At 45.0% G+C, this 24981-nt stretch overlaps 1 protein-coding gene across 1 annotated transcript; it reads left to right on the forward strand.

Moving 5' to 3' along the window:
* Positions 1-9566: 9566 nt before the first annotated feature.
* NELFB (negative elongation factor complex member B) lies at positions 9567-24338 on the forward strand. Its single transcript, XM_038374432.2, is given in 15 exon segments — positions 9567-9760; positions 11660-11823; positions 11982-12081; positions 12869-13099; positions 14316-14501; positions 16066-16178; positions 16767-16869; positions 18175-18270; positions 19924-20064; positions 20373-20374; positions 21949-22055; positions 22708-22849; positions 23436-23544; positions 23812-23864; positions 23866-24338. Coding segments are annotated over 15 exon segments (1734 nt in total). The 5' UTR covers positions 9567-9658; the 3' UTR covers positions 23951-24338.
* Positions 24339-24981: the final 643 nt, after the last annotated feature.

Consider the following 24981-nt stretch of genomic DNA (forward strand, 5'->3'; position numbering starts at 1 on the left):
ATTAAAAGAGGCACATGTAGGGGTACAGACTGTCACACCAACAGGATAGCTTCTGGGCTTTTATAGACCAAGAAAAGGCATACAATAAAGTGGACAGAAGGATGTTCACATCAGTGCTAGGAAATATGGAGTGACTGAAATTTTAATAACTATGGTGAATGCCCTATATAGATCACCTAAAACAGTGACCCAAACATTTTTTGGAATTAAACGTCCATTTGAAATGAAAGTCAGACTGAACCAGGGATCAGCCTGGACCAGGAGCCAGCCCTAATTCTGCTGCTGGTTATCATATTGATGGACTATGTCCACAGGAAAATCCCAGTGGGGAAAGGTGAGAAACTGCTATATGCTGATGACATAGCAATAATGGCATCCTCAAATGAAGTTCTAGAGGTAATAGTAAACTAATGGTATGACCAACTAAGCTGGCAAGGGATGAAAATGAGTATGATTAAGACTGAGGTTGTGTGAGGCAGTAGAGGTGCCATCAGAAAACTGGATGTAGAGATTAATGGAGTGAGATTAAATCAGACTGACCAGTTCATGGCAGATGGGCCATGGAAGATGGCAAGCTTTAACATGAGATTTGGGGATGCTGGAAGACTGAAATAACTCAGGTGGTGCATTTGACAAGCATATTGTGACAGGGTGGGGAAACCCCATCCAGTGCAAGGTGAGTACACGCCATCCTCCAAGCCACCCTCTACCTCAGGGCAGCTAATGTCAATATAGTTGTCTTTGCCTCTGGGTCAGTATGGCCAGTGGTCAGTCAATTCAGCTGCCCTTGTTCTCAGAGCTAGAAGACTTAATGGGGTAAGACTTGATATGGTTGCCCTTACCCGCAGGGCGAGAGGTCTAGTGGCCAGAGCCAAAGGGGCTGCTCTTACTCGCAGGGCAGGGAGGCCTAGCAGCCAAAGGGTCTGCCCTTACCCGCATGGTAGCCAGGGTAATGGTCTAACCTGCTCCACCAGGTCCCAGCCCAAGACCCTACCAGTGGCAGAGTGCTCCGCACTGAGTCAGCAGGGCTCCAACCGAAACACGCCAACTTCCACAGGGCTATGGCTAGTCCCCCCAGCCACTTCCTACCACGTCTCTCGGAGCAGTAGTTGGGGCAGCATCTGGGTCTCTAGGCTTCCCAGCACACACGGTTCCCAGTGACTCTAATCCCTATTGGGCGTCCATAGGGATCTGGGCATCTGTCCGGGTCTTGGCGCCACTGGCTTCCGTGGTCAGGGTGTTGCTGCTAGCAGGCTGGCTCACAGGACAACTGAAACAGTTGCTGGTAAAAAGCACTTTATTTCCCTTCCCACAGCCATATATATACAGCACTTGTTTATTCCTTTTCTGTTGTTTATCACCCAATGTTCTCATCATTCTTATCTTTGGGTTCCATTATCTTGTGGTGGTAAAGACTCTCAGGTGCTGCTTATATCATTAGTCCTTAGTTCAGCCAAAGTTTAGTCCTCAGTCCAGCCAAAATCTTCTGGCCTTGTCCTTCAACTTGTTACCCGCAGCCCCGCCTCTTGTACTGTTCTTTTCCATTACTTGGTACACATTTCTAAAACATCTGATACTCAGCATTTCCCACATCTCCCCCTTTTTGTTTAAAAGCAGCTTGAATCATCCGTGACATTCCCCAACGCATACATTGAACTATATATGGACCACACAAACAAATTATACCAATACAGATACCAATTAATAAAAGAGTGTGCTATAATGATGTTATTCATATTTTGTTCTAATTTTGCAAGTAACTCATGAACAGGGTGAGAATGATCTGACAAATTAACACAAGACATACCCTCAAAATCTTCACATCCGTGTCCATGTGCTAATAACAAAAATTCAATTGCAGCACTATTGTATAAAACTGCATGGCAAATGCTATCTACATCGATTAATAAGTCAGTTAATATTTCAAAAATTAGATTACACTGTTTAATATTCCAACACACTAATTTCTCTAAATTAAAAGCATTTTCCATAATAGCAACACCAGGGATGCTTAAGCAATAGAAAATCAATCGCAGCTCGATTATCTAAAATGGCATCTCTTAATTCCTGTTGTTCCATACTTAAAAGAGCAATTGCATGTGATGTAGCATTAAGCGCTTTAACAGCAAAACAAGCTAATGCATTCAAAGTTTGCACCGTGTAATAAGTTGCAAAGCCAGGAATACCTGCAACGGCATTCATCAAAGCCAAATATTCTGAGTGACTATATAAGGTAACATCGGCGGAACACGTATTTTGCAGGGCCGTGCTTCGCCGATTTCGCTGCTGATTCTTTCCGGGCAACAAAAGGGTCATTCGGCTAAGACAGCACAAGGTATCATGACTTAGATTGGCAGGAATATAACTAAAGGTTCGTTCGCCGCAGGTAAAAAACCAACCAGACGGCAAAATAGTATGTCCATAATTAAAAGAAACATTAACCGCATTAGTACAATTCAAAAGGGGGGCACTTACGGTTTGGCAGCCCATGGGTACTTTTGCGCGTGTGCAATTAACCACTCGCGCACACGTTACATTATCTGCCCCGGCTGGGTACGGGGTATGTAAAGATAGGGCCCCAGGGGGCAAGGAGTAATTGGCGGGGCCTCAATTTGCCATATTCGAATACTGTGAAGACAAATTGGCATAAGCTGCAAGCATGGTGTGACTGCCAGTTTCTTCGGGATGATGACATATGGGCACAAGACAAGTGCCCAGTAGTTCCCCGGCTGCCACAGAATCAGACAAACAAAAGTGTGTGACATTGGCTATCAATGCTAGACGTTCCCATAGGTTATACGTCATTCGCACGCGTAGGGGTACAAGGAGTCCCCCCTGTAACCCAAGCAATACCACTATAACAATATCGATAACCCACATCCTCATTCTGGAAGTAAACAGGATATGGCCACAAGCACAACCTCCTCTGATGCTTCCCCTCCAAGCGCAGGATCTTGTTCTCCAGGCGCCGGGTTCAAGGGCGAGCGAGGTTGCTGTAGCCACAGTCGCACCCACTTAGCAGGTATCCACCGAGGACCTTCATCAAGGGAGACACAAGCATAACCCCGTCCCCAGGTTAGCAATTGTGCTGGCCCCTTCCACTGTTGAGAGGCATAATCAAACCATTTCACCTTAGGTTTCTTCTGCTCATGTTCTATCCCAATACTTCCTAGATGTCTTTGCATTGGAACATGATTGTTATCAGCACTACTAGGTTGCAACCAATTAAGGACATAAACCGCTTTAGCTAATCACCCAGCTGGCGTCTGAACTACTGCATCCTGTCCAGTTTGTGCCTGCTTATCCAACATTCCTTTCAAAGTACCATGAGATCGTTCAATAATGGCCTGGCCTGTCGAATTGCCTGGCACCCCTGCTTTGTGTGTTATCCCCCACATTTGTAAAAAGGTTGCGGTGCGCCTGGCCACATACCCAGCTCCATTATCTGTTTTTATCGATCGGGGCACCCCTAATGCAGCAAAACATGCCTGCCAATGTTTTATCACTTCCTTACTGCCCGTGGACATGTGGGGTGTAGCCCAGATAACTCCAGAGAAGATGTCTACTGACACATGGATGTATTTCTGCTTTCCGAATTGGTTATATTGGGTGACATCTGACTGCCATAATGTTAAAGCTTCTAGACCTCGGGGATTAACCCCGGCGGGAAAGGTGGGTGTCAACCTATTACATTCTGAGCAAGAGGCTACAATACTTCGGGTCTGGGATATAGGTAGAGAGAATTGTCGCGCTAGGGCTTTCGCTGATTGATGGAAAAATCCATGAGACAGGCGAGCTTGCTCAAACCGATTGGGTACTACCACGGATCCCACCAGTGCATCCGCCTGATCGTTGCCTGTGCTTAAGTATCCAGGCAGGCCGGTATGGCTCCTTATATGGCCTACAAAATATGGATACTTTCTTTCATTGAGTCGATGCCAAAGGCGCAAGAATATCTGTTGCAATGCTGGATTATGAACCTTTCCCAGCATAGCTCTCTCCAACCTGTTTACTAACCCCACGGCATACTTAGAATCGCTCATCACGTTGAGCGATTCTTGGTTCCAGTGATCAAATGCCAAAAGTATAGCTAGGAGTTCTAATATCTGTACCGACCCCTCGCTAATAACCTTCTTATGGGCCCAAGTATGTCCATCCCACCAGACTACCCCTGCTCTCCCTGTTCGCCCAGCCGCATCAGTAAATACTGTTATTCCTGTCACTGGATTCTCCTGTCTCATAAGGTGTTTTTCCAACTGCAACGGGGAAGAAAACAGGCGGTGGGGAGGGTAATGACAACTCAATTGTCCCTGATAATTTGCTAGGGCAACAGCAAACACAGTGTCATACATCAACAGATGTGTAATCATCGTTTTTGAAAATGGCAACAAAATCTGATGCGGATCAATTCCTGTCATTACAGTTACTCTTTTCCGTGCTTGCACTATTAGCATGGCTATTGCTTCAATTCTGGAAGTTACCGTACGCACATTTTTACACGGTGGAAATATCCATTCCAAACCGACTAGGGGGTCTTTATTCCTTGTATCCCACTGAAATAATAGCGCTTCCAATACTGCATCTAGGCTAAAGACCGCTACCACGAAGGGTAAGTTTTCCCGATATCTCCCGGAATAACCCTCTCCCACCTTCTGTCCTATTCGTTGTAATGCTTGCTTCTGTAGTACCGACAGTTGTCGTTTATCTCCAGGGGCTCTCCCCCCTTCTAATAAAGGAAGAAGAGGAGTTATATCCTGATTTGTGATGCCACAAAGGGGGCGAAGCCATTGCAGTTCACCTAGCAGTTTCTGTGCATCATACATTGTGCGAACATGAGGAGAGATTTTCAACTGCTGGGGGCGTACGGTGCAGTCAGTGATCCGAAGTCCCAAATACAAAAAAGGGGCTTTAGTTTGAACCTTTTCTGGGGCCACAAACAGACCAGCTTCTGCTAACGTGGAGGTGATCTGTGTTATAATCATGGGTTTAAAGGCTACTGGTGCCGCAAATAAAAGATCATCCATGTAATGATATATTTTCCATTGGGGATATTTCACTCGGATTGGGCGTATTGCCCATGCGACGAAGAGCTGACAGATGGTAGGGGAATTTTTCATTCCTGGGGGCAAAACCTTCCACTGATACTGTACGGAAGGTGCTTCACGATTTACCATCGGAATAGAGAAAGCAAAGCGCTCTCTGTCTCTCGGGTGTAATGGAATAGTAAAATAACAATCCTTCAGGTCAATGATTAGTAATGGCCACCCCGATGGGAGCATGGATGGGGCAGGTAAACCGGGCTGTAAAGCACCCATGTCGACCATAATAGCATTAATGGCACGCAGATCTTGGAGCAAACGCCATTTTCCTGATTTCTTTAGGATAGTGAATACAGGTATATTCCATGGACTAACTGAGGGTTCTAGATAGTCAAGACGTACTTGTTCCTCTACTAGTTTTGTTAATGCAGCAAGTTTTTCTGTTGGCAGCGGCCACTGAGCAACCCAAATTGGCTCATCGGATTTCCATTCCAATGCCAGGGTTGGCCGCTCCTCAGCAGCCGCTAGTAGAAAGGGGGGGAGCTAATCACCACCCCCCATTGACTCAAACAATCCCTCCCCAACAACCAAATAGTTGTATCGACAAGGTAAGGGCGGACTGACCCCCTTAACGTATTATCAATTGCATCAGTAATGTCAATAAAAAATTCACTCAGCATGGGCTCACGCTGTCTGCCAATGCCCTGAAGAGGTGTAGTTACCAGTCGAAGTGGCCATGTCACCGGCCAACCCTGCAGGGGCAACACCGTCACATCTGCCCCAGTATCGATAAGGACCTGATGCTCGAAAGAATCACCATCTGGGCCCTTAAATTGAACTAATCTAGTGGGACGATCTTGTCCCACTGACAAAACAAATGTCGTTGTTAGTGGTGTGGGGTCTACCTGACTGGACGACCCGAAGCCCCCAGTTCCTCTTATCTGGGGTGACTTCACAGGAACATTCGCACGAAAGGGTATTAATTGTGCAATTTTGGTTCCGGCCATTATTGTAATAGGCGGGCATATAGCTCGTACCATAATCCCAATGTTCCCTCTATAATCAGCATCAATTAGCCCTGGAAGCACAAAAAGCCCCTGTAAGGAGGCGGATGATCTACCTCTTAACAATGCGCTTAACCCATGCCCCAACGGTCCAGATGCCACCGATGGAACGAGCGTCACCCTATCATTCTCTAGGGAGACGTCGGCGGCGGTGGCCAAATCAACTCCGGCACTGCCGGAAGTTGCCCCGCGGAGGCTGTCCAAGCAGCCAGCGTATTGTTTGTCCTCACGCCCTGCCGGCTGGCACTCCGCGAGGCGTTTCCCAACCCCGACAAAGGAGTCCCATCTTTTTTAAACCGGGAGTGACACTCAGTAGCTTTATGACCGAATTTTTCACATCGATTACATGTCCCGGGAAATGGGGAGGGAAGTGCATTGTTTTGTGGCTGACCTCTTTTCTTGGGGCAATCCTGTTTTAAATGACCCATCTTTCCACACTGATAACACGCCCCCCCTTTCCTCTACGCCAATTCGACTTGGAGGTATTCAAGGCTACCGCCAAGGCGCGTGCATGAATCTTTGCCTTATCCTCCTCCTCCACCAAAGGAGCACGAGTGCAGGCTTCAATCATGTCGACTAGGGAGGCCGATTTTGGTAAAGTCACCAAAATCTTCTTACACGTGGGGTTAGCATTTTGAAGGGCTAAATCTACCCCCAATGCCGATCTGGCGTCTGGTGTTAAATTAGGGCCCTATCCAATGCCGTCCTCAGGCGGTCCAAAAAAAGGGCAAAAGATTCGCCCGCTCCCTGCGTGACCTTTAAATAAGGGGGTGAAGGGGTGCCCAAATCAGGGAGCTCTTTGAATGCCTCCAATGCTAGAAGCTGAGACTGTTGTAATATTTGGGGTACCAATCGCGCCTGTAGCTGAGGCTCTTCAAATCGCCCCTGTCCCAACAACATGTCTATATTTGCTACATGGAGAGGGTCGTCCTGGGGTCTATCTAAATTAAGCACTGCCGCGTGCTCAGCCTTCTTTCTCCATGAATCCTTCCATAATAATCTCTGTGTGGGTGTTAACAACATATCTGCAAATTTCTGGGCGTCAAAGGGACACATCGCTTGCCCCGAGAATATTTGTTCTAATAACGCTTGTACATACGGATTTTTCAAGCTGTACGCCACAATAGCTTTCTGAGCCTCCTTCATCAATTTCCAGTCTAACGGCACCCAAGATTTAACCCCCTCCCTTGATACCGATACCGGGAAAGTAGCCGGCATGGCATCCAAAAATTCCCCTTCAATTATAGCATCCTTTATCAATCCATGCCAGCGCTTAATTGGGTCAGGAGATCCTGCTCCTCCCCCCCCCATCCCTCCAAATCACCCCCGTCCCCCGTTCTTCTTGCCCTCGTCCAATTGAAGAACACGTAGGTGGCGGAGGTTTCACTTTTGGTCGAACCGGTTGCGTAGCGGGGGCATAAATTTTGCGATATTCTTCCTCTGCTGTCGGTCGCAACTCTCCCTCGGGAGTGAGGTGCTCCGTACAACCATAATACCCACACAACCTACAAATATGGGGCAAACGTGAGGGGTCAGGTATGCCGTGCTCTTGAAGCTGTTGTAGCAGATGCGATCGTGACGATCCTTGAGGTCTGTTTTCCTTTCTATCCAGCTCATCCATCATCTGTTGAGCTGCAATACCTTCCTTATATAACCACCGAATTATCTGGTCCTGCGTCAAGTTATCAAACTCTCCAGTTTTAGGCAAGTCAATAATCCGAACGTGTCGGGGAGGGGCTGGTGGCACAACCGCGGGCGGCAATCCTGACCCCCCTTGTAACGGGTTCTCTGGATTGCCCGATGACAATTCCCCCGACACCGGCTGATCCACGGCCATCGGTTCGCCCCGATCTGAGTCGTCATCCTCCAAGGGCAACGGTACCTCACTGGGGTCCAACGGCGCCAAAGGAATCATAGGCGTTGTTTTACCAAAAAAGTCTTTCGCTCCTACCGTGAAGGCCCCTTTCGCTGATGATTCTAATGCCTCGCGTAATGCAATACGCACCCCTGCCTGAGCCGCTGCGGTGGTAACGGCTCGATGAACAGTCCGCCAGATAGGGCTCAAGGCAGTAGCTTCTTTATTTCCGACCCCCACAGAGTCCCACAGGTCTTCCCCCACTGTTTTCCACACCAAGGAGTCAAACACTTTCTTTGCATTAACCAGGAAACCCCGTCGCTTTCCCCACCGAAGCAATTTTTGCAGAGCTTCTGGGGAAAATTTTTCTCCCTGGTTATTAAGCAGATTGCTTAAGACCTTAAACACGGCCTGCTCATCTGCTGATGCTGCCGCTCCCATTATGAGAGATATTCCCCGCCGCTCACCTTTCAGTGGGAGCTCCACCGCCTCTTGGGCGTCCCGGTTCCTCACCTGAACGGAGGACACCGGCAGCAGCGGTCCCTGCTATTTCTTCCTCTGTCCGTGGTACCAAATTCACAGAATTCTATCACGTCGGGGTCACCATTTGTTGCTGCTAGCAGGCTGGCTCACAGGACAACTGAAACAGTTGCTGGTAAAAAGCACTTTATTTCCCTTCCCACAGCCATATATATACAGCACTTGTTTATTCCTTTTCTGTTGTTTATCACCCAATGTTCTCATCATTCTTATCTTTGGGTTCCATTATCTTGTGGTAGTAAAGACTCTCAGGTGCTGCTTATATCATTAGTCCTTAGTTCAGCCAAAGTTTAGTCCTCAGTCCAGCCAAAATCTTCTGGCCTTGTCCTTCAACTTGTTACCCGCAGCCCCGCCTCTTGTACTGTTCTTTTCCATTACTTGGCACACATTTCTAAAACATCTGATGCTCAGCATTTCCCACAGTCAGGGTTCCAGCTGCGCCCAGGCTGGAGCCTGCAAGGTGCCTCCTTCCTCCTCGGCAGTCAACCCCAGCCTGACTCGGGCTGGTCCCCACTATACTAGTGCTGCACTTGGAGCGTGCCCAGCAGGGACGTGGCGGGGTGGCTTCTTCAGCCCTCAGGAGAAATTCGCCCTCCCCCATCCCGTGCAGGGCGAGTGCCCCCCACCACCCATGTGCTGCACCGTACAGGGCAGAAGCCTGGGCGATCCAGCGATGGCACGTTCAGTGTCCACAGGCGGGGAGATGAGAGGTCTTCACACCGTAAGAGGAGTTACACAAAGAGACAGGTTTGGACATGAAAGGGTTGGGAAGGAAGCCAAAGCCTGTGATGTGGCCAGCAACACCCAGGACAGGCAACCGTGCTGGTTCGGACAGGAGAAGGGCACTGGGTGAGGACAGCATGGCAGGGGGTCCAGGGGAGGAGGCAGGAAGGCTCCAGGGTCTCTATAGCCAGGGGCGCAGGCAGCACCCGGGGGGTCTATGGGGAAGGGGCCGTGAGAGCCCTGGGTGCTCAAGGCCCCCCCCCCCGCAGGCCCTGCGGCAAGGCTGAGCCCGGAACCTGCGCGCCGAGGAGCAGTTTCAGGGGGGACGGGGACAGCGCCGGACCCGACAGAGCTGGGGGGCGACAGCGGGGGCGGACCGGGCCGGCCCTACGGGAAGTAGCGGGGGAGACCCGGCTGGGCCCGCGGAGGCCGCCGCCATGTTCGCGGGGCTGCAGGAGCTGGGGGTGGCCAATGGGGAGGACCTGAAGGAGACGCTGACCAACTGCACCGAGCCGCTCAAGGCCATCGAGCAGTTCCAGGTGGGGAGCGCGGCCCGGGGGGCGAGGGCTGGGGGGGTCCCCGGGGCTGAGGGGGATGGGGCGACCTCCCCGGGGCTGGGGGGGCTCCCCGGGGATGGGGGGGATGGGGCGACGACCCCGGGGATGGGGGGGCTCCCCGGGGCTGAGGGGGATGGGGCGACGACGACCCCGGGGCTGGGAGGGGTCCCCGGGGCTGAGGGGGATGGGGCGACCTCCCCGGGGATGGGGGGGCTCCCCGGGGATGGGGGGGGATGGGGCGACGACCCCGGGGATGGGGGGGCTCCCCGGGGATGGGGGGGATGGGGCGACCTCCACGGGGATGGGGGGGATGGGGCGACGACCCCGGGGCTGGGGGGGCTCCCCGGGGATGGGGTTGCTCTGCCCCAGCATGGGTCGGCTGGCCGGAGCTCTCAGTTGGCCCAGCCGGGTCCCAGGCGGCCTCCCACCCCTGTGGGGTCGTTCAGGTACATCTGCACGGCACACTGGCACTCTGGCTCCGTATTCAGCCCGAGCCCCGTCGCCTCCACACGCAGGTCTGCCTGAGGTGGGTCAGTGGACTCGGGGCCTGGGTCCCAGGACTTGGGGGGCGGGGAGTCAGAGCTGATAACTCCTCGGTAAAAAGGGTTCCGGAGGTCATGACATCCATCGTGGTAGTGTCCGATGGCCGCAGGTCTTGTTCTCTGAAACCTCTAGTTGTTTCTGATCCCGGCCTCTGCCTGTTGCTTGACATGGGCTTAACTTTTTCACCTTCGATCATCCTCCTATTGTATTGCAGCCTCATTTGCTCTCTGGCCAGATCTAGCAGTGCTGCTTACAAGTTGTGGGACAACTTCAATGAGGGATTTTAAAATAAATCCAGGATTTTTTTTTAATGTCATAATTGAGACAAACATTGGAGGCCCTCATCACAAGGAGAATCTTAAAAAGCTGCTTTTAAAATGGAGTCTCTCTCCCAGTTGAACAGGATTTGACTGTTGTGAGAGTAGCTTTCAGGTTTTGTTTTTTGCAGCTTAACACAGGATGAAATGTGAAAAGGAAGCTTTGGTTACTCTTGGCTCTTAACACACTGACGCTCTGTAGTATCTTTTCACCTCTGCAATGTAATTTTCTGTAATACAAATGAAAGCTGACTGTGTATGTTACATGGAATCTCTAAAACCTCATGGAATTATTGCATGTGTAGTTACACAATGCTTCAGTGTTTTTAGGATTGGGGCATTGGGCATTTAGCAAAGCTTTGGTATATTTCAGCAGTGGCAGTTTATATATTTAGATCATAAAATTGGGTTAATGGAGTTTAGCATAGGCTAGCCAAATGCATACATTTTAAAAGTCCTGGTAGATTGTTGAATGAATAGAGAAACATTGTAAGGTACTTCATGCCCCAGATTTAAGGATAATTTAAAAAAAAAAACTCTTGTGACTGTTTCTGTATACAAATGGATACATTTTAATGGAGCAATAGTTTTTAAATAAATAAACAGTCCTCTGCACTGTTTATTACCCATGCCTAGGAATCAGAGGGATGGACAAGGACTCTGTTGTGCTAGTGTGTCCACATTCCAGTGTTGCACTATTGCATGAGAACTATTAAAGGAAACTTTCTAGTCTTTCTTCATTGCCCTGGTTGAGTAAAAAGTAAATAAATGGCATCAGATATGAAAAGTGAACTAGACTTTTAAGTTATTTTATCATTAATAGTATTATGCTAGTGCTAGTAACATAACTAAGGACTTTTTAAAAAACGTTATATTGTTTCTTACTCAATGACCATTTAAATTGAGCTAGTGCTTACTTTTTCTTAACATAAGTCATTTTAGTACTCTCTCGTTATTTATTGCCAGCAAGAATTTGTGTTTAATCCAAACTTATAACTCTGTATGGTGTTTGTTTTGCTAGACAGAAAATGGAGTCCTTCTGCCCTCTCTCCAGTCTGCTCTGCCATTCTTGGACCTCCATGGTACTCCTAGGCTGGAATTTCATCAGTCTGTATTTGATGAGCTGAGAGAGAAATTGCTAGAGAGAGTTTCAGCCATTGCCTCAGAAGGAAAGGTTGAGGAAAGGTGCGTTACTGATCATCATTAGAAATTAATTTCAAAATTAATCATGGCAGGTAAAGTTTTCGAAAAGCTTAAGTGACTTAAGCACTTAGGACCCTAAAGAGTCACTCAGGAGTTTTGAAAACTTTACCTGGCAACTTTGCTTGCTTGCATGTTTTCAGATACAAAAAGCTGGAGGATCTGCTGGAGAAAAGCTTTTCCTTAGTCAAGATGCCATCTATACAGCCTGTGGTGATGTGTGTCATGAAACACCTGCCCAAGGTAAAATCTCTTGCATCTCCTGGCTACAGCCCCTTTCATTCTCTGCTGTTAGCTGGGTTGTATGCCACGTTTGCAAACTCTTCAGTCAATTTATCATTCACTGGTAGATAATTTGGCTTATGCTTTGTTTGATTCTCATATCAATTAATTTAATGTAGTTCAAAAAGCATTTAATATTTTCATATTTCATAAAGCACACTCTAATTAGAGAGAGAAGTTTGTTCTTCTATTTTTAAAATGTGCATGTGTCCCCCTATCCTTCCCAAAAATAGTTTGAGCTCAGCGGTAGGGGGCTTTTCCAGAACTGATTTATATGGCAAGTATTTTAAGAATGCAGCTAAATTTTAAAAGGGGGCAATATTTCTGGAAAAGGGTACTTAAAAGGAAACAACTCTTCATTTAAGGCATTACAGCATCTTTCATGTAATAGCTTCAAAACCTGTGCGAGTGCTATTGTAAGCTGTAGACTAGAGTTTTGAACCATCACCATAGAATGCTGTGCTCCTTTTTTAATAGGGGAAGATGTTTGTTTCGAAATTAACTGAAGGAAAATGTAGTGCTTTCTCCAAGAAGCTAAATACTTTAAAACCAGGGTGGTACTGAAGGGGCAGGGTCATGAAAGAAGCGTCTCTGCTGTTGCCTTGGATTTTAATTGCACTGGTTGTAGATGTTACTGGCCAGTTCAAGGTTGTGATTTAGATCTGCCTTGTAGTCAACTACCTACCATTTTAACAGTCAGGTAGGTGAACCCCCAAACTCTTTACTGACACTGCACTGTTGTTTGCAGGTCCCTGAAAAGAAACTGAAGTTAGTGATGGCAGATAAGGATTTATACAAAGCATGTGCCGTGGAGGTGAAGCGCCAGATCTGGCAGGATAACCAAGCTCTGTTTGGCGATGAGGTGTCCCCATTGCTGAAACAGTACATCCTGGAGAAAGAAAACACTCTCTTTAGTAGTGATCTCTCTGTCTTGCACAACTTCTTCAGTCCCTCTCCAAAAACGAGACGTCAGGGAGAGGTAAGAGCAGGGAGAACTTTTACAGTGAAGTTTGGAATGGAATTCTCCAATCTCCGTCTTGAAAAGGGAGCATATTGGGTTCCTATACTGCCAGCATCATCAGATAATTGAGTGTCCATCTGGCCTTACAACTTTGCTACCACCTGAAAAAAATTATTTAAGTATTTTGGCTAGTTATTTAATGTTAATTCATCTTCATTAAACAAGTCTTAATCAAATCAACAAGTCAATCTTATATTTAATAGTTACAAATAAACATAATGTTCAGTATTGTTATATTAGAATAGCACCTCATGACATAAAGTAATAGGTTAATCTTTTGTTTAAGCAGATTTTTTAAAATAACATTTAAATAGCTAAACAAAATGTTTAGCCAATAATATTTTCTCCCAGTTCTGTTTATCAGTCTGGGATTTAATGCCCATCATTACAGTATCTAAGCACCCTTGGCGGTTAAATCAGGGTTTGGGGGTTTTACTATTTTTATTTTGTTTTTGAAGGAAATCATAATAGTTCAACAAAAAATTGGGAAGAAGCCTCAAAAGCTGCACATGTAGCTAGCCTATGGGACAGTGTGATCTTATTAATGTTCCCCTCACCCCAGCCATTCTTTCCTCCTGCTGCATACTACCCTCGTTAACTTGTCTTAAACTCAGTTGTAAGTTCTTCAGGGCAGGGATTGTGCCTTCCTATGTAATTGTAGAGTGTCTGTTGCAGTGGGGCTTTTAGACACTCCTACTATATGCATTTTATTAAAATGTTAAAACAAAAAACCCCCCAAAATCTATGCCCCAAGTAGTGTTTTTACTCCAAAAAGGGAGGAATGCCAGATACTCCATGAAGTCTCTAGGGACTTTGTGATTACTTTTGATTTTACGTGGTGGGCACTCTAGAACTATGGTGATAGATGGCAGTATAAAACCCTAAGATCACTTTTACAACAAAAGTAATTCCTACTGGTATACTTGGTATAACAGGTCAGATTGTTTAGCAAAGGGAACAGAAGGTCTTGCAATTACAAAAGTCTAGACAAAAATCAATTAAAGCACAAATGGAGTTGAAATGCTGAAAAAGTCTGGTGTGAAATGTCTTTTAAAGCTGTATGTTTTAGTTCAGGCATTCCACAACTGATGGGGCAAATAATGAAATAGTTTGAAAGCTGTCGTGTAGGAAAATCTTTTGGTACTAAGTGTACGTTTTTCCATTTGGGCTTTAGGTGGTTCAGAAGCTGACACAGATGATTGGGAAGAATGTGAAGCTATATGACATGGTGCTACAGTTCCTAAGAACATTGTTCCTTCGGACGAGGAATGTCCATTACTGCACGCTACGGGCAGAGCTCCTGATGTCGCTGCATGACCTGGACATCAGCGAGATCTGTACTGTTGATCCCTGTCACAAGGTAGTGAATAGATGGACCCGGCACAAGTAGTACTTTGGAATTTTCAGTCTGAGCAAATCTCATTTGTGCCTGCTGCCTTGAAGGTCAATAACCCAGAGGGGATATTATCTTCAGGCATAGAAAGTGGTTCAAACCTCAAGTCTGAAATTCTTATAGTCCTTGGAATGACAGGTTCAAATCCCAGCAGTGTTAACAAAGCCCTTTGTCTTTGCATGGTAGATAAATTGTTCGTCATGCTGTTTGTGGTGCTTGGTATGAAATCTTAAAAAGCAGTGTACCATCTGACCTACATGGATGCTGCCAAAAACAAAGTTCAGGCCATTGGTTTGCCCCAGTGTTCTTGGCCAAAGTTTCCTTCCCCTCCCTGTTGTGCACCGTCCTATGCACAACCTGATGCTCTTTGCCCAGAAGTGATTGCATTTCATTAGTTTAGTTTGTGAAGTGCTATGGATCTTGAAATATAAAGAGCTAAAATTAATAATTATTAAAATATAAGAAGTTTTGCTATCTTATTTAGCGCTGTGTTGGCATTTGTAATGTGAATTAAGTCATTCTTCCACTATAAATGCAGAGTCACATTCTATTCTCTACACTTATGTCCTGGTTACATTATTTACAAAGTTTATTTCTCATGCGATGTGTGTTTCTGAAGAAAAGATACCAGTGATGAGAAATATAGTTAGCACCTTCTGCACAGTGGGCTCCATGCACTTCAAAAACATGAATTGATCAAGACCCACAACATCGTTGTGAGGATTATGTGGTTTTAATATAGACGGGGAGACCAACACATAGGGGTTATGGCTTGTCCAGATTTCCAATGTAACTCAGTGACAGAGCCAGGAATAAAATACAGATCATCTGACTTCCAATCCCATGTTTTTACCACTAAGTGATATTGCCCCCTCAGTTACCATTTACTCCTTCGTGTATGGCCATGAGATACGGTCACATACTACATGGTATATAATATGTGTTAATTTTCAGGCCATGCTTGTTGTGGGAGAGGAAAAGGTGATGCCAGTTGAACCTGCTGTACAGCAGCTTCATAGAGCGATCCTGTGTGTTTGGATGTCTGCTGGGCTTCTGCTCCTGACGTCCGACTCCCTCTGGAACTTCCCAACACACACAGGACTGTGCAAGCAGCAGATACTGCTGGTCAGAGGTTGATGCTGTTTGTATGGATGGGAAGCTTTGTCTTCCCCCTTCACATGCTGCCACATGAACCCATGTTCTGTTGCACTGATGGAGGCATTTGAATATAATTCGAATACCTGCAGAAGCTTAACGCAAAAGGCTTGCTGATTAAGGTCCTGTTTTGTCACTAGATCTGAAGCCTTTGAAAAGTTGGCAAGAGTCTTAAAACTTATGTTTGGTGTATCTAATGTTGCAGCCTCCTGTTCAACTGTTGGGGATGGGAGGAAAGACTTATGCCTTTAAAGGTGTATTTAATTAAATATCGAGCCAACAGTGTTACTTTGAAGCCTTGAGGTGATTCATATATTGTAATGCTAGTTTAGAGGAGTTGCCATGAGTGTGTCGTCAAAGTTTCCTTTCTTTGCAGTTCACCTGGTGCTTAGATGCCTGCATTCGGGAGAAGTTTGTGGATAACAAGCGAGCTCGAGAGCTGCAAGGGTTTCTGGATGGAGTGAAGAAAGGACAAGAACAAGTACTTGGGTGAGCAGTTCAGGCTCATGAAATTGAGGGATTGACAGGGATTGCTCCCATTATCTAGAGTGGCTGAGAATTACTTCAGTTGTTAATTCTCCACAAGTGTCTAGTAACAAAACCAATTATTGCCAAACACAGTCCTTCTTAGTGCATTCAGCAAGACTACAAGTTTATTCTCAGTATCCTATCTCAGGGCTGTAACTCTAGTCAGTGGCCTGTAAAATAAAAGTTAAAGGGGTGGTTGTTTTTTTATCAGGCGGGACTTACCACTTTTAAGTATCTAATTAGTGATCTAAGGCAGAAACATATTTCAGTTGATATAATAATTTAGGTTTTATCATTATAGTTTTTGCTGCTGGTCTTCCTTCCCTCGTAGGTTTTTAACCTGGCAGTCTCCCTTTAAATATACATTGAGCCTATGTATAGTGTCTCAGATTTGGCAGGTTGAACAACAAGAAATGGACATGACCAAGGTTGTTTTTTCCAATACAAATACTTTCTTGAGAAGCAGGTAGTCTATGGCTGGGTGTGTGGTTGGGCCATAGGGTTTGTCAGTATATATAAAATGCAATTTGTGGTTCTGTTTCCCTTCAGGGATTTATCAATGATCTTGTGTGATCCCTTTGCCATTAACACCTTAGCTCTGAGTACCATACGGCATCTGCAAGAGCTGGTTGGGCAAGACACCTTACCCAGGGTGAGTCTAAGAAATCTGCACAGATTACAAATGAGCCCTGTTCTGGTTATAATGAGACCGCATTTTTCAGCAAGGGAGAAACTGACTGACATTACAGGAGAACCAATGAGATTGTGTGCTGTCAAATGCACAAGTAAACTGAAAAAAAGGAAAAACATACATTTTGTTCTAATTTCTTTCATTTGTAGTAATTTTAGGTGTCATGTAATTTATGGTAGGTACACAATTTTCAGACAAATGTGATTTTTCCAAGTTGACAGTGCCCCTTAACATTTCTCATTCTTTACTAGATACATGCTCTTCTAATTATGCATACTTGCAGGCAACTGCTTTCTGCCTACTTAAATTCCTGCTTCAGTTACAGCATTCTTTACTCCCTGTGCTAAACTTGGTGTCTTTCTTTGCTGATGGTAGGGGGATATAATAAAGTCAATTCCTGCTGAATGGTGTAACTGGAGAGAGAGTTATCTTTATTGTACACTTTATTGAACCATCTGAATGTAAAATTATAGTTGTTGCTCTACATTTACATCAGCTACTCGGAGAAGAAGATTATACACTTAATTTTGTGAGGCACTCGCTCTCTGTAATGCTGTGTTTGGCTGCCCCTGTTTGGCAGGGGAGGCAGAATTACATCGGGAATGTCGGCTGGCAAGTGACCACCGTTCAGTCCTAGAAAGGACTTAGAATGAGGTCTGCTGGTTGTATCCTCAGTTTCCCTGGTATGAACTGAGTACTCACAGTCTGTGCAACAAGAACGTGAATCTTTGCCCCCAGTGGATCAGGACTCAGATCCTATGATGGGAACCATACAAGGATCTAAAATAAACCCTTCCTATATTTCATCCCTTGCACTGCTTTTCCATTGTCAAATTAAATTATTTCTTTTTATCCTTTCAAGCTTGCAAAAAGGCCAATATCATTTTTAAACACTCAGTATTGGATATTTACTGACAAACATGTATAGTTTCATTCTGCCACATATTGTACTTTATTATGTCAAATTGTTTTTGAAAGTTCTCTAGCCAATCGTCTGATCAGATGGCCTGAATATCTCCAAGCACACTGTAAAAGGTTACACTGAGGTGTGTTCTGTAGCATTTGCAGCTGTTTGGGGCCATCTGAGCTATAATTCATTATTTAAATCATAGAAATTGACATCCCCTAGCAGTATTTGTGATCTAATGTCTCTGGATAATGCTTCTGAATCCAAGAAAACCACTGAATATAAATTACTTCCAAATAAATCTCCAACATATAGAGAATTGTGGAAGAACATAACTTTTATTAAATTTGAATTTCCAGGAAAGCCCAGACCTCTTGTTGCTGCTAAGGATGCTGTCTCTAGGACAGGGAGCCTGGGACATGATTGACAGCCAAGTCTTCAGGGAGCCTAAAATGGTAAGCTTCTTGAAGAGTATTTCTTCATTGATTTCTTTGTCTTCCCCTCTCTCAAAGAATCCTCATTGTCACCTTTTCCAAATGCCTCTAATAAGCACTTGCAGAATTTGTAAACGTCCTGATTGTACAGGTGACACCTTGCATTTGCATGCACCAATAGGTTGAGAGTGTACACAAGTGGGTCCTCTTGGAAATCTTCCCCCCCCCCTTTTTTTTTTGCAGTCTTGAACATCTGGGCTTTAACTTTTTATATCTCAGTTTACCTCTAACAATTTAGCACCAACGGCTCATAACTCCCAGGATCTCCTCCCAAATGGCGAGACTATAGATCAGAATGAATGTGAAAATAGTATTGCTGGGGCTGGCCCTGAACTGTAATAGCAGCTCACTGCATTGTCATTCAGTGGCTAGCACTTCTGCCTCCCAGTGTGTGATAGGAGCGTTGTGGAGGTAGCACATTCAACCCCTGGAAAGCATATTTGGATCGCTCAAGTGACCCTCCCGCCACGTTTCCTCTGGCCTGCACTCTGAACAGGTTTGGTAGCTCTGGGAGAAGTTATATTCAGCTATCTACAGAAGAGAGGTTAACCATAATACTGGGCAGTGGGAGGACCTCTAAAAATTCCATTGCTGTTTCTGTTCTGTGCTGCAAAGTGGGGCAGCTCTTCCCAGGGAGGGTGATTGAGGCATTGACAGTATAAACTGCTAGTTGACTGCTCGTTTACCTCAGTGATATACATTTTCCATAGGTGTTTGCATAGGTGTTGGAACTAGGGGTGCTGCTGCACTCCCTGCCTTGAAGCGGTTTCCATCACATACAGGGTTTACAGTTTGGTTCACTGGCTCTCAGTTTGGTTCACTGGCCCCCTACTATACAAATTGCTTCAGCACCCGAGGTGGTTGTGCGTGAATAGTCAGATACTAAGGTGATTAGGTACTTACTTGGCCCTCAGCAGAGCCTGGGCTTACCTCAAAGCTTAATTGAAAGGTTCCTTCTTCACCTGTTGGTGCTATATGGAGAAAGCTCACAACCTGCTTCATTTTAATGAACTTTTGTGGTTCCGTACGCTGGCCGCTTCCCATTGTTTAATTTGATACAAAATAAGTAATTTCAACTGCTGTGGGAATGGAGGAAATGAGTGTGAACTTTCCCTGCACTCCTCCTGGAGCATGACTAAGTGTGCAATAGTTAATATTGGTTCAGGGAATTAACAATATGATTTGTACTTATTAGCATACTACTCTGTCCTTACCAGACCCTCTGTGTCCGGCACTTTGCAATAATATAGGATAAGGTGCTCTAGACCAGATATCACGGGGTAATTCTGTACAGCAAAAAATTCATTCAATAGTTTTTTTGTGTACAAAGTGAAGGACAGTTTTCTGATTAACTCTTTATATTCTAACTGGAGGACATGAAAAGAGAGGTCAGTGTTAAAGCAGGGACTTGTGTCTGGATACCAGTGTTTTATGTTCCTGTCTACCATTGATAGGCTGTCTGGTCATAGGTAAATGGTTTACCTTAGTTTTTCTAGCTGTATGATGGGAATGTTACATGCTCACCTAAACACTTGAGATTCTTGGATGAAAAATTACATACATGCAGAATGTTTGGTTTTTTTTATATTGCAATGGCTTTTTTCCCCCTCTAAGGAACATGAGTTGATCACCAAGTTCTTGCCGATGCTGATGTCTTTTGTGGTGGATGACTACACATTCAACGTAGATCAGAAACTGCCATCAGAAGAGAAAGGGCCAATTCCCTACCCTAGCACCATTCCGAAGCTTTACCAAGTATGTCATCAACCTACATACATTTTTTCAAAGCAAAGCATTAGGCTGTGTCCCGCTACTCATTATTCATACCTCTGTGTGATGTAAGTTACACTGAAGTAATTTGTAGTATAGATGTAGTTTTAGGTAGCTAAGCTATATCATAGAAGAAGCCTGGCACAATTAAGAGAAAAGAATTAACCCTAACTAATTCAAGTCTTCAGTTCCATTCATGTAGCTCTGTCAGTGGAACACTTGATTAAAAAGACACCAGAAAAATTACAGATCTTGAATAGATCAATAGAGAGAACACAAGGGATCTCTGCAAGAAGTATGAGAGAGGCAGCGCTGCTTTGGAGTCAGTGAGGGTGCTGTCCAGTTTAGAAGTTTCCAGTCAGAGAGCTCAAATACTGTGGCCTTTTTATCAAGGGCACAGATTGAAAGTCAACTGCACAAGAAACAGAACAAAACACTAAGGCCCTGATTCAGCAGGTACTTTAAGTACACGAGTAGTCACACGGACTATAAAGTTAGGCCTATGCTGAATCGGGGCCTTTGAGAATAGAATATATTGTCTTGATGCCTTTGGCCTGAGTTATTTCTACACGGACCCTACTGAGGAGAGTCAGTTGTAGACAGAGCTGACATTAAAAGAAAATTTCGCTGTGTAACATATTGCCAAAATTAATTAACCATGAACTACTGCTGCTTAAACCAGATGTGCATAAGTGGTTAAAGAGACCTTGGAGTGAAAGCACAAGAGGTTTGCTATAGTACTTAAAGCTTTGGTTACCCATGAAAGAATGAAGATCAGTTCAGGCCTTCATAGTGGTTAGAAAGAGAATAGTTCTGTGACAAACAAACATGGCTGCTGCTCAGCAGTAACGGAATTAGGGAGGGTGTGAGTGACTGATCATCACCAGTGTTTTTAAACTAGGCACATCAGATTATTTTGCCCTCATTTTCAAGGAAATGGTGCCTGTGTCATCCTCTCAGCAAGTTCACAGTGTCTTCTCTATTTGAAAACTTTGAAGCAATCTGGGTGGAGCAATATTTCTTACTGTTGATTTTTATATAGGCCTGGCCCAAGGTGGTGGACCATCACATTAATGTTTCTTGTTCTGACATTTCAGGTCAGTCTTTGCAAAACAAATGAGTAATGTTTTTTGCATTGCTATTTTCAAACAAAGGAGACATTTGTGTGTCCTTCATGAGCAGAGTACAGTGGCTGCTTTCATGGTATTATTGAATTTACGTGCATTTGGACTGACCACCAATACTTAGCAAGAGAATAAGCACCTTCAAATGCACTAGTAGAAATAAGATGACTCTACATGCAATGAGAGGACTTCAGTTTCTCTTTGAAATCCTAAAGGTTCGGAGGTCAAAAAAGGAAACTTCTCAGGGTTTCTCTTTGCAAAACAGACAGAAAGAATCTCTGTATGCTCAGTTATGTTCAGACCTTACACTTATTCCCAGTACTCTTCTTGTCTGAATAGCCATACCCAAAAAGCACATCCAGTTAGAATCACAGTCACAACTGTTTCATAGCAGAATTGGTGTCTGAGTTGGGAAACTTTAAAACAAGGCCGAATCAGATTTTCCATTGTGTTTAGCTTGATCCTGAAGCTTCCTTCTTATTATTAACTATTCAGTTAGTAACAATGGAAAGTAACAATGTTTGTTGAATAATTATTTTTTTGGGCCACGGCAGCAGATAGCTCTCATAGATCTGAACACTTTCTCTTAGCCACCACTTCACAGGAGACTTCAGGTAAGTTATTGAAACATTTCCCTGCTTCCTACTCTGTGGCTTCCAGGCTGTGGATCCTGTCTTCTTAAGGTCCTCTTGAGTAAATGGGTTCTTGTTCTATTAGTTAAGAAACTTTGTTTGTGCCATAACAGATTCCTTCAGGAGCACAGAATAGCCTGTGAGGTTGGGCAATATTACATACTTCACATAACTAAACAGAGGAACAAGAATGCTTTTCTCAGGCTCCTGCCAGCACTTGGTGAGTCTTGTTTTCCTCTTACGTTTTGTACCCACTTGTCACATATAGAGGGCCTAGAAGGAGGAATATAAGGCTATGGGGATGAGTGTGGTTAGTGTTGACAACTCTTGGATTCTAGTTTCAGATCTGCTAGTGATTCACTGTGTGAGCCTTTGCAAGTCCCATGAGTTTACTTACCTGTTCAGTGGTGATGTTTTCCTATCGAGCAGGAATTTTGTGAAGATTCTTGAATGTTTGTAATTCCTTGGATGAAAGACACTGTACTAGCAATGTGATTAGCTGTAGGCTGGTTGAAATATTACTAGATGATAAATTGCGTCTCTGAGCTGGTAGCTTCCTGCTCTAAACAGTCCCCAAAAGTTTCAGTGGATCAGAACTTTCCACTTTATCCAAAAAAGGAACACGCAATGAAACAACACCGAATCTAGCCCAGGCTTAGCTGCTCCCAGAATTCTTCCTCAGTGGCTGCTCAGCCCACATCCTGGGTTCTTTCCCACCTCCCTTTATACCTAGGTAGGGTAGTGAGCCACCTGCAGTGGCCAGTCAGCAAAGTGCACAGAAAGTTTTTCAGCAGGCTTGTCTTCTGCTAATATGGTAAAGCTTCAGGCAAATGCTTGCCTGCCTGTTAGTCATTGTTCTTCGTGTTGTGCAGTTGAGACATTCAGTGACCTGGCCTTCAGTGATATTTTCCTTCACCTGCTCACTGGTAACCTCACGTTGCTGGGTGATGAATTTGCGCTGGAGGACTTCTGTACCAGTCTCTTTGATGGGTTCTTCCTCACTGCCTGCTCAAGGTAACTGACATCCTTCTTCAGAAAGCACAATATTTACAAGATGAATGGGACAGTTCACACCTCTCTGAGCTATTGTTTAGCCTGTCTGCAGACTCTTCACTTAGCTCACACTGGAAAGATTATGATAGCTGTTGTGGTGGTTTTTTATATGTTTAGATTTGCAACCAATTCTGTAGCAATAAAATCACTGAAAAGAGAAAGTGTTGATTATAATGATTACACAACCGTAAATGTTATTCAGAGACAGAAGGTGCAGTGGGACAACATCCTCCTTACAGTGCAGTAGCAGATAGAATTTCTGCTTTAAACATTAGATTTAACTTCAGCTCTCTAATTTATAAATGCACATAAATAACCTGTTAGTAGTTCTAAACGCTTGTATTAATTCCTGGCAAGCCTACAGAAGCATAACATCCTGTAGCATGCAAGCAGTTCCTTACAACTTAAGTATTTTCGATGATTGAAAACAAAACTTCCAGTGTTTGAACACCCACGCACTGCTCTGACGTTGTTGCTGTAACTTCTCTCTAACGTATGGTCATGTTCTGTACATTGGTTTTCACCACTTTACAATTGCTCTTTACAGAAAAGAGAATGTTCATAGACATGTGCGAAGATTGCTACTTCACCTGCATCACAAAGTGGCACCTACCAAATTAGAATCACTCCAGAAGGCTTTGGAACCAACCAAGCAGGTAAGAAGGATCACAAAGGAAAAAGTGATTACAGATGAAGCAACTGCGTTCCCTGAAGCTGCTTAACCATGGCTTATGTTCTGTTTAGACTAGCAACTTTCAGAGTGTCTGGAGTATTGACTTAATTATATCATGACTTACTCTTCCCACTTTCCTCTGCGTTGGAATACTCCAGTAGTCCTTGTACTGAGTGTTCCAGCTAGTAACGGCTAGAATGAAAGGGTGACTCTTCTTTGTTTGTTTGTTTTCCCAATGCTCATTCCACAGAGCGGCGAAGCTGTGAAGGATCTTTATAACCAGCTCGCAGCGAGAAAACTGGAGTTCGCAACCCAGTCCAGCCCCGGTGGCTGAACCTCCATCCATGGAACTGACTTTGCCCACAGTGCCCACCCCAGCGCCGCTCTGAGCCACATGGATGGGACTCTGAGATAAGAGAAACTAACCTTTGCATCCTGCAGAGTGGAGGCGTTTCAATGTACTGCTAAGTGTCCTCTGGCTACCATGGTGGAAACTTACACTAAAGCCACTGAACCTTTTGCAGAAGCAGGACATTGTCAGACACTGCAGTTTGTCCTAGAGCCCTGTCTCTTGCTGGCTAGAAGGCTCAGTATGCAGTGTGTTGCATAGATTTACTTTGCCTAAGGATAGATAGGTGGCTTCTTGTGGATCTACTCAGCTTGTATGATTTTTTTTCAAAAGACTAGTCTTATTTTTAAACTCTGTATCTTCTTGCATTTTTAGACTTAGGTTTTTACTGCCCCAGAAAATTCTGGTTGTGTAATCAGGCAGAGGGAGCAAATCCTTGAAGTCTGAGGAGTTTCTCTCTTTGCCCCCAGCTTGCTTCTTTGGGTCTTTAAAGCTGAGAGATGGTTCCCAACAAAAGAGAACAAGGCTGCAGATTTTATACATTGTTCAAAACTGCTGCTTCCCTGTGACCTCATGGAGACAAGTGCTGGTGCACATCTGTTGACCAATCCCCATGAGAGCAGGACAGCCAGGGCAGGGCCTAATTACAGCTCCTTCTTTGGTTTATGGATCGCTCTCAGACATAGCGGGTGACATAGTTGCAGTGCACCTGGCAAGTTAGGCACCTGCTTCTGATGTCAGGGGTTGGCTGTTCAACCAACCTGATCCCCATTTATTCCACGGCAATTGTAATTGGCAGCCGTCCCGGACCTTGGACAGCAGCCCAGGTAGGAAGGAGAGGAGAGGGTTGGAAAAGATCTGGAGTTTCATTTAAAGGCATGCTTTTTGTGGAGCCCCAGGATTTCTGTCCACATGGGGTCTGGTCCCAGGGGGGGTTTCAGAACCCAGAGTCACAGACAGGCTGCACTTCCCATCACTCTCACATCTCCCCTCAATATTGTACCCATCTCCCTAGCTCAGGCTGGTTGCTCACTTTGCACTGAAGAGCGGCACGAGGTCAATCTTCTTCAT

The sequence above is a fragment of the Dermochelys coriacea genome, chromosome 16 (genome assembly GCF_009764565.3).
Source record: "Dermochelys coriacea isolate rDerCor1 chromosome 16, rDerCor1.pri.v4, whole genome shotgun sequence".
Taxonomy (NCBI): Eukaryota; Metazoa; Chordata; order Testudines; family Dermochelyidae; genus Dermochelys; species Dermochelys coriacea.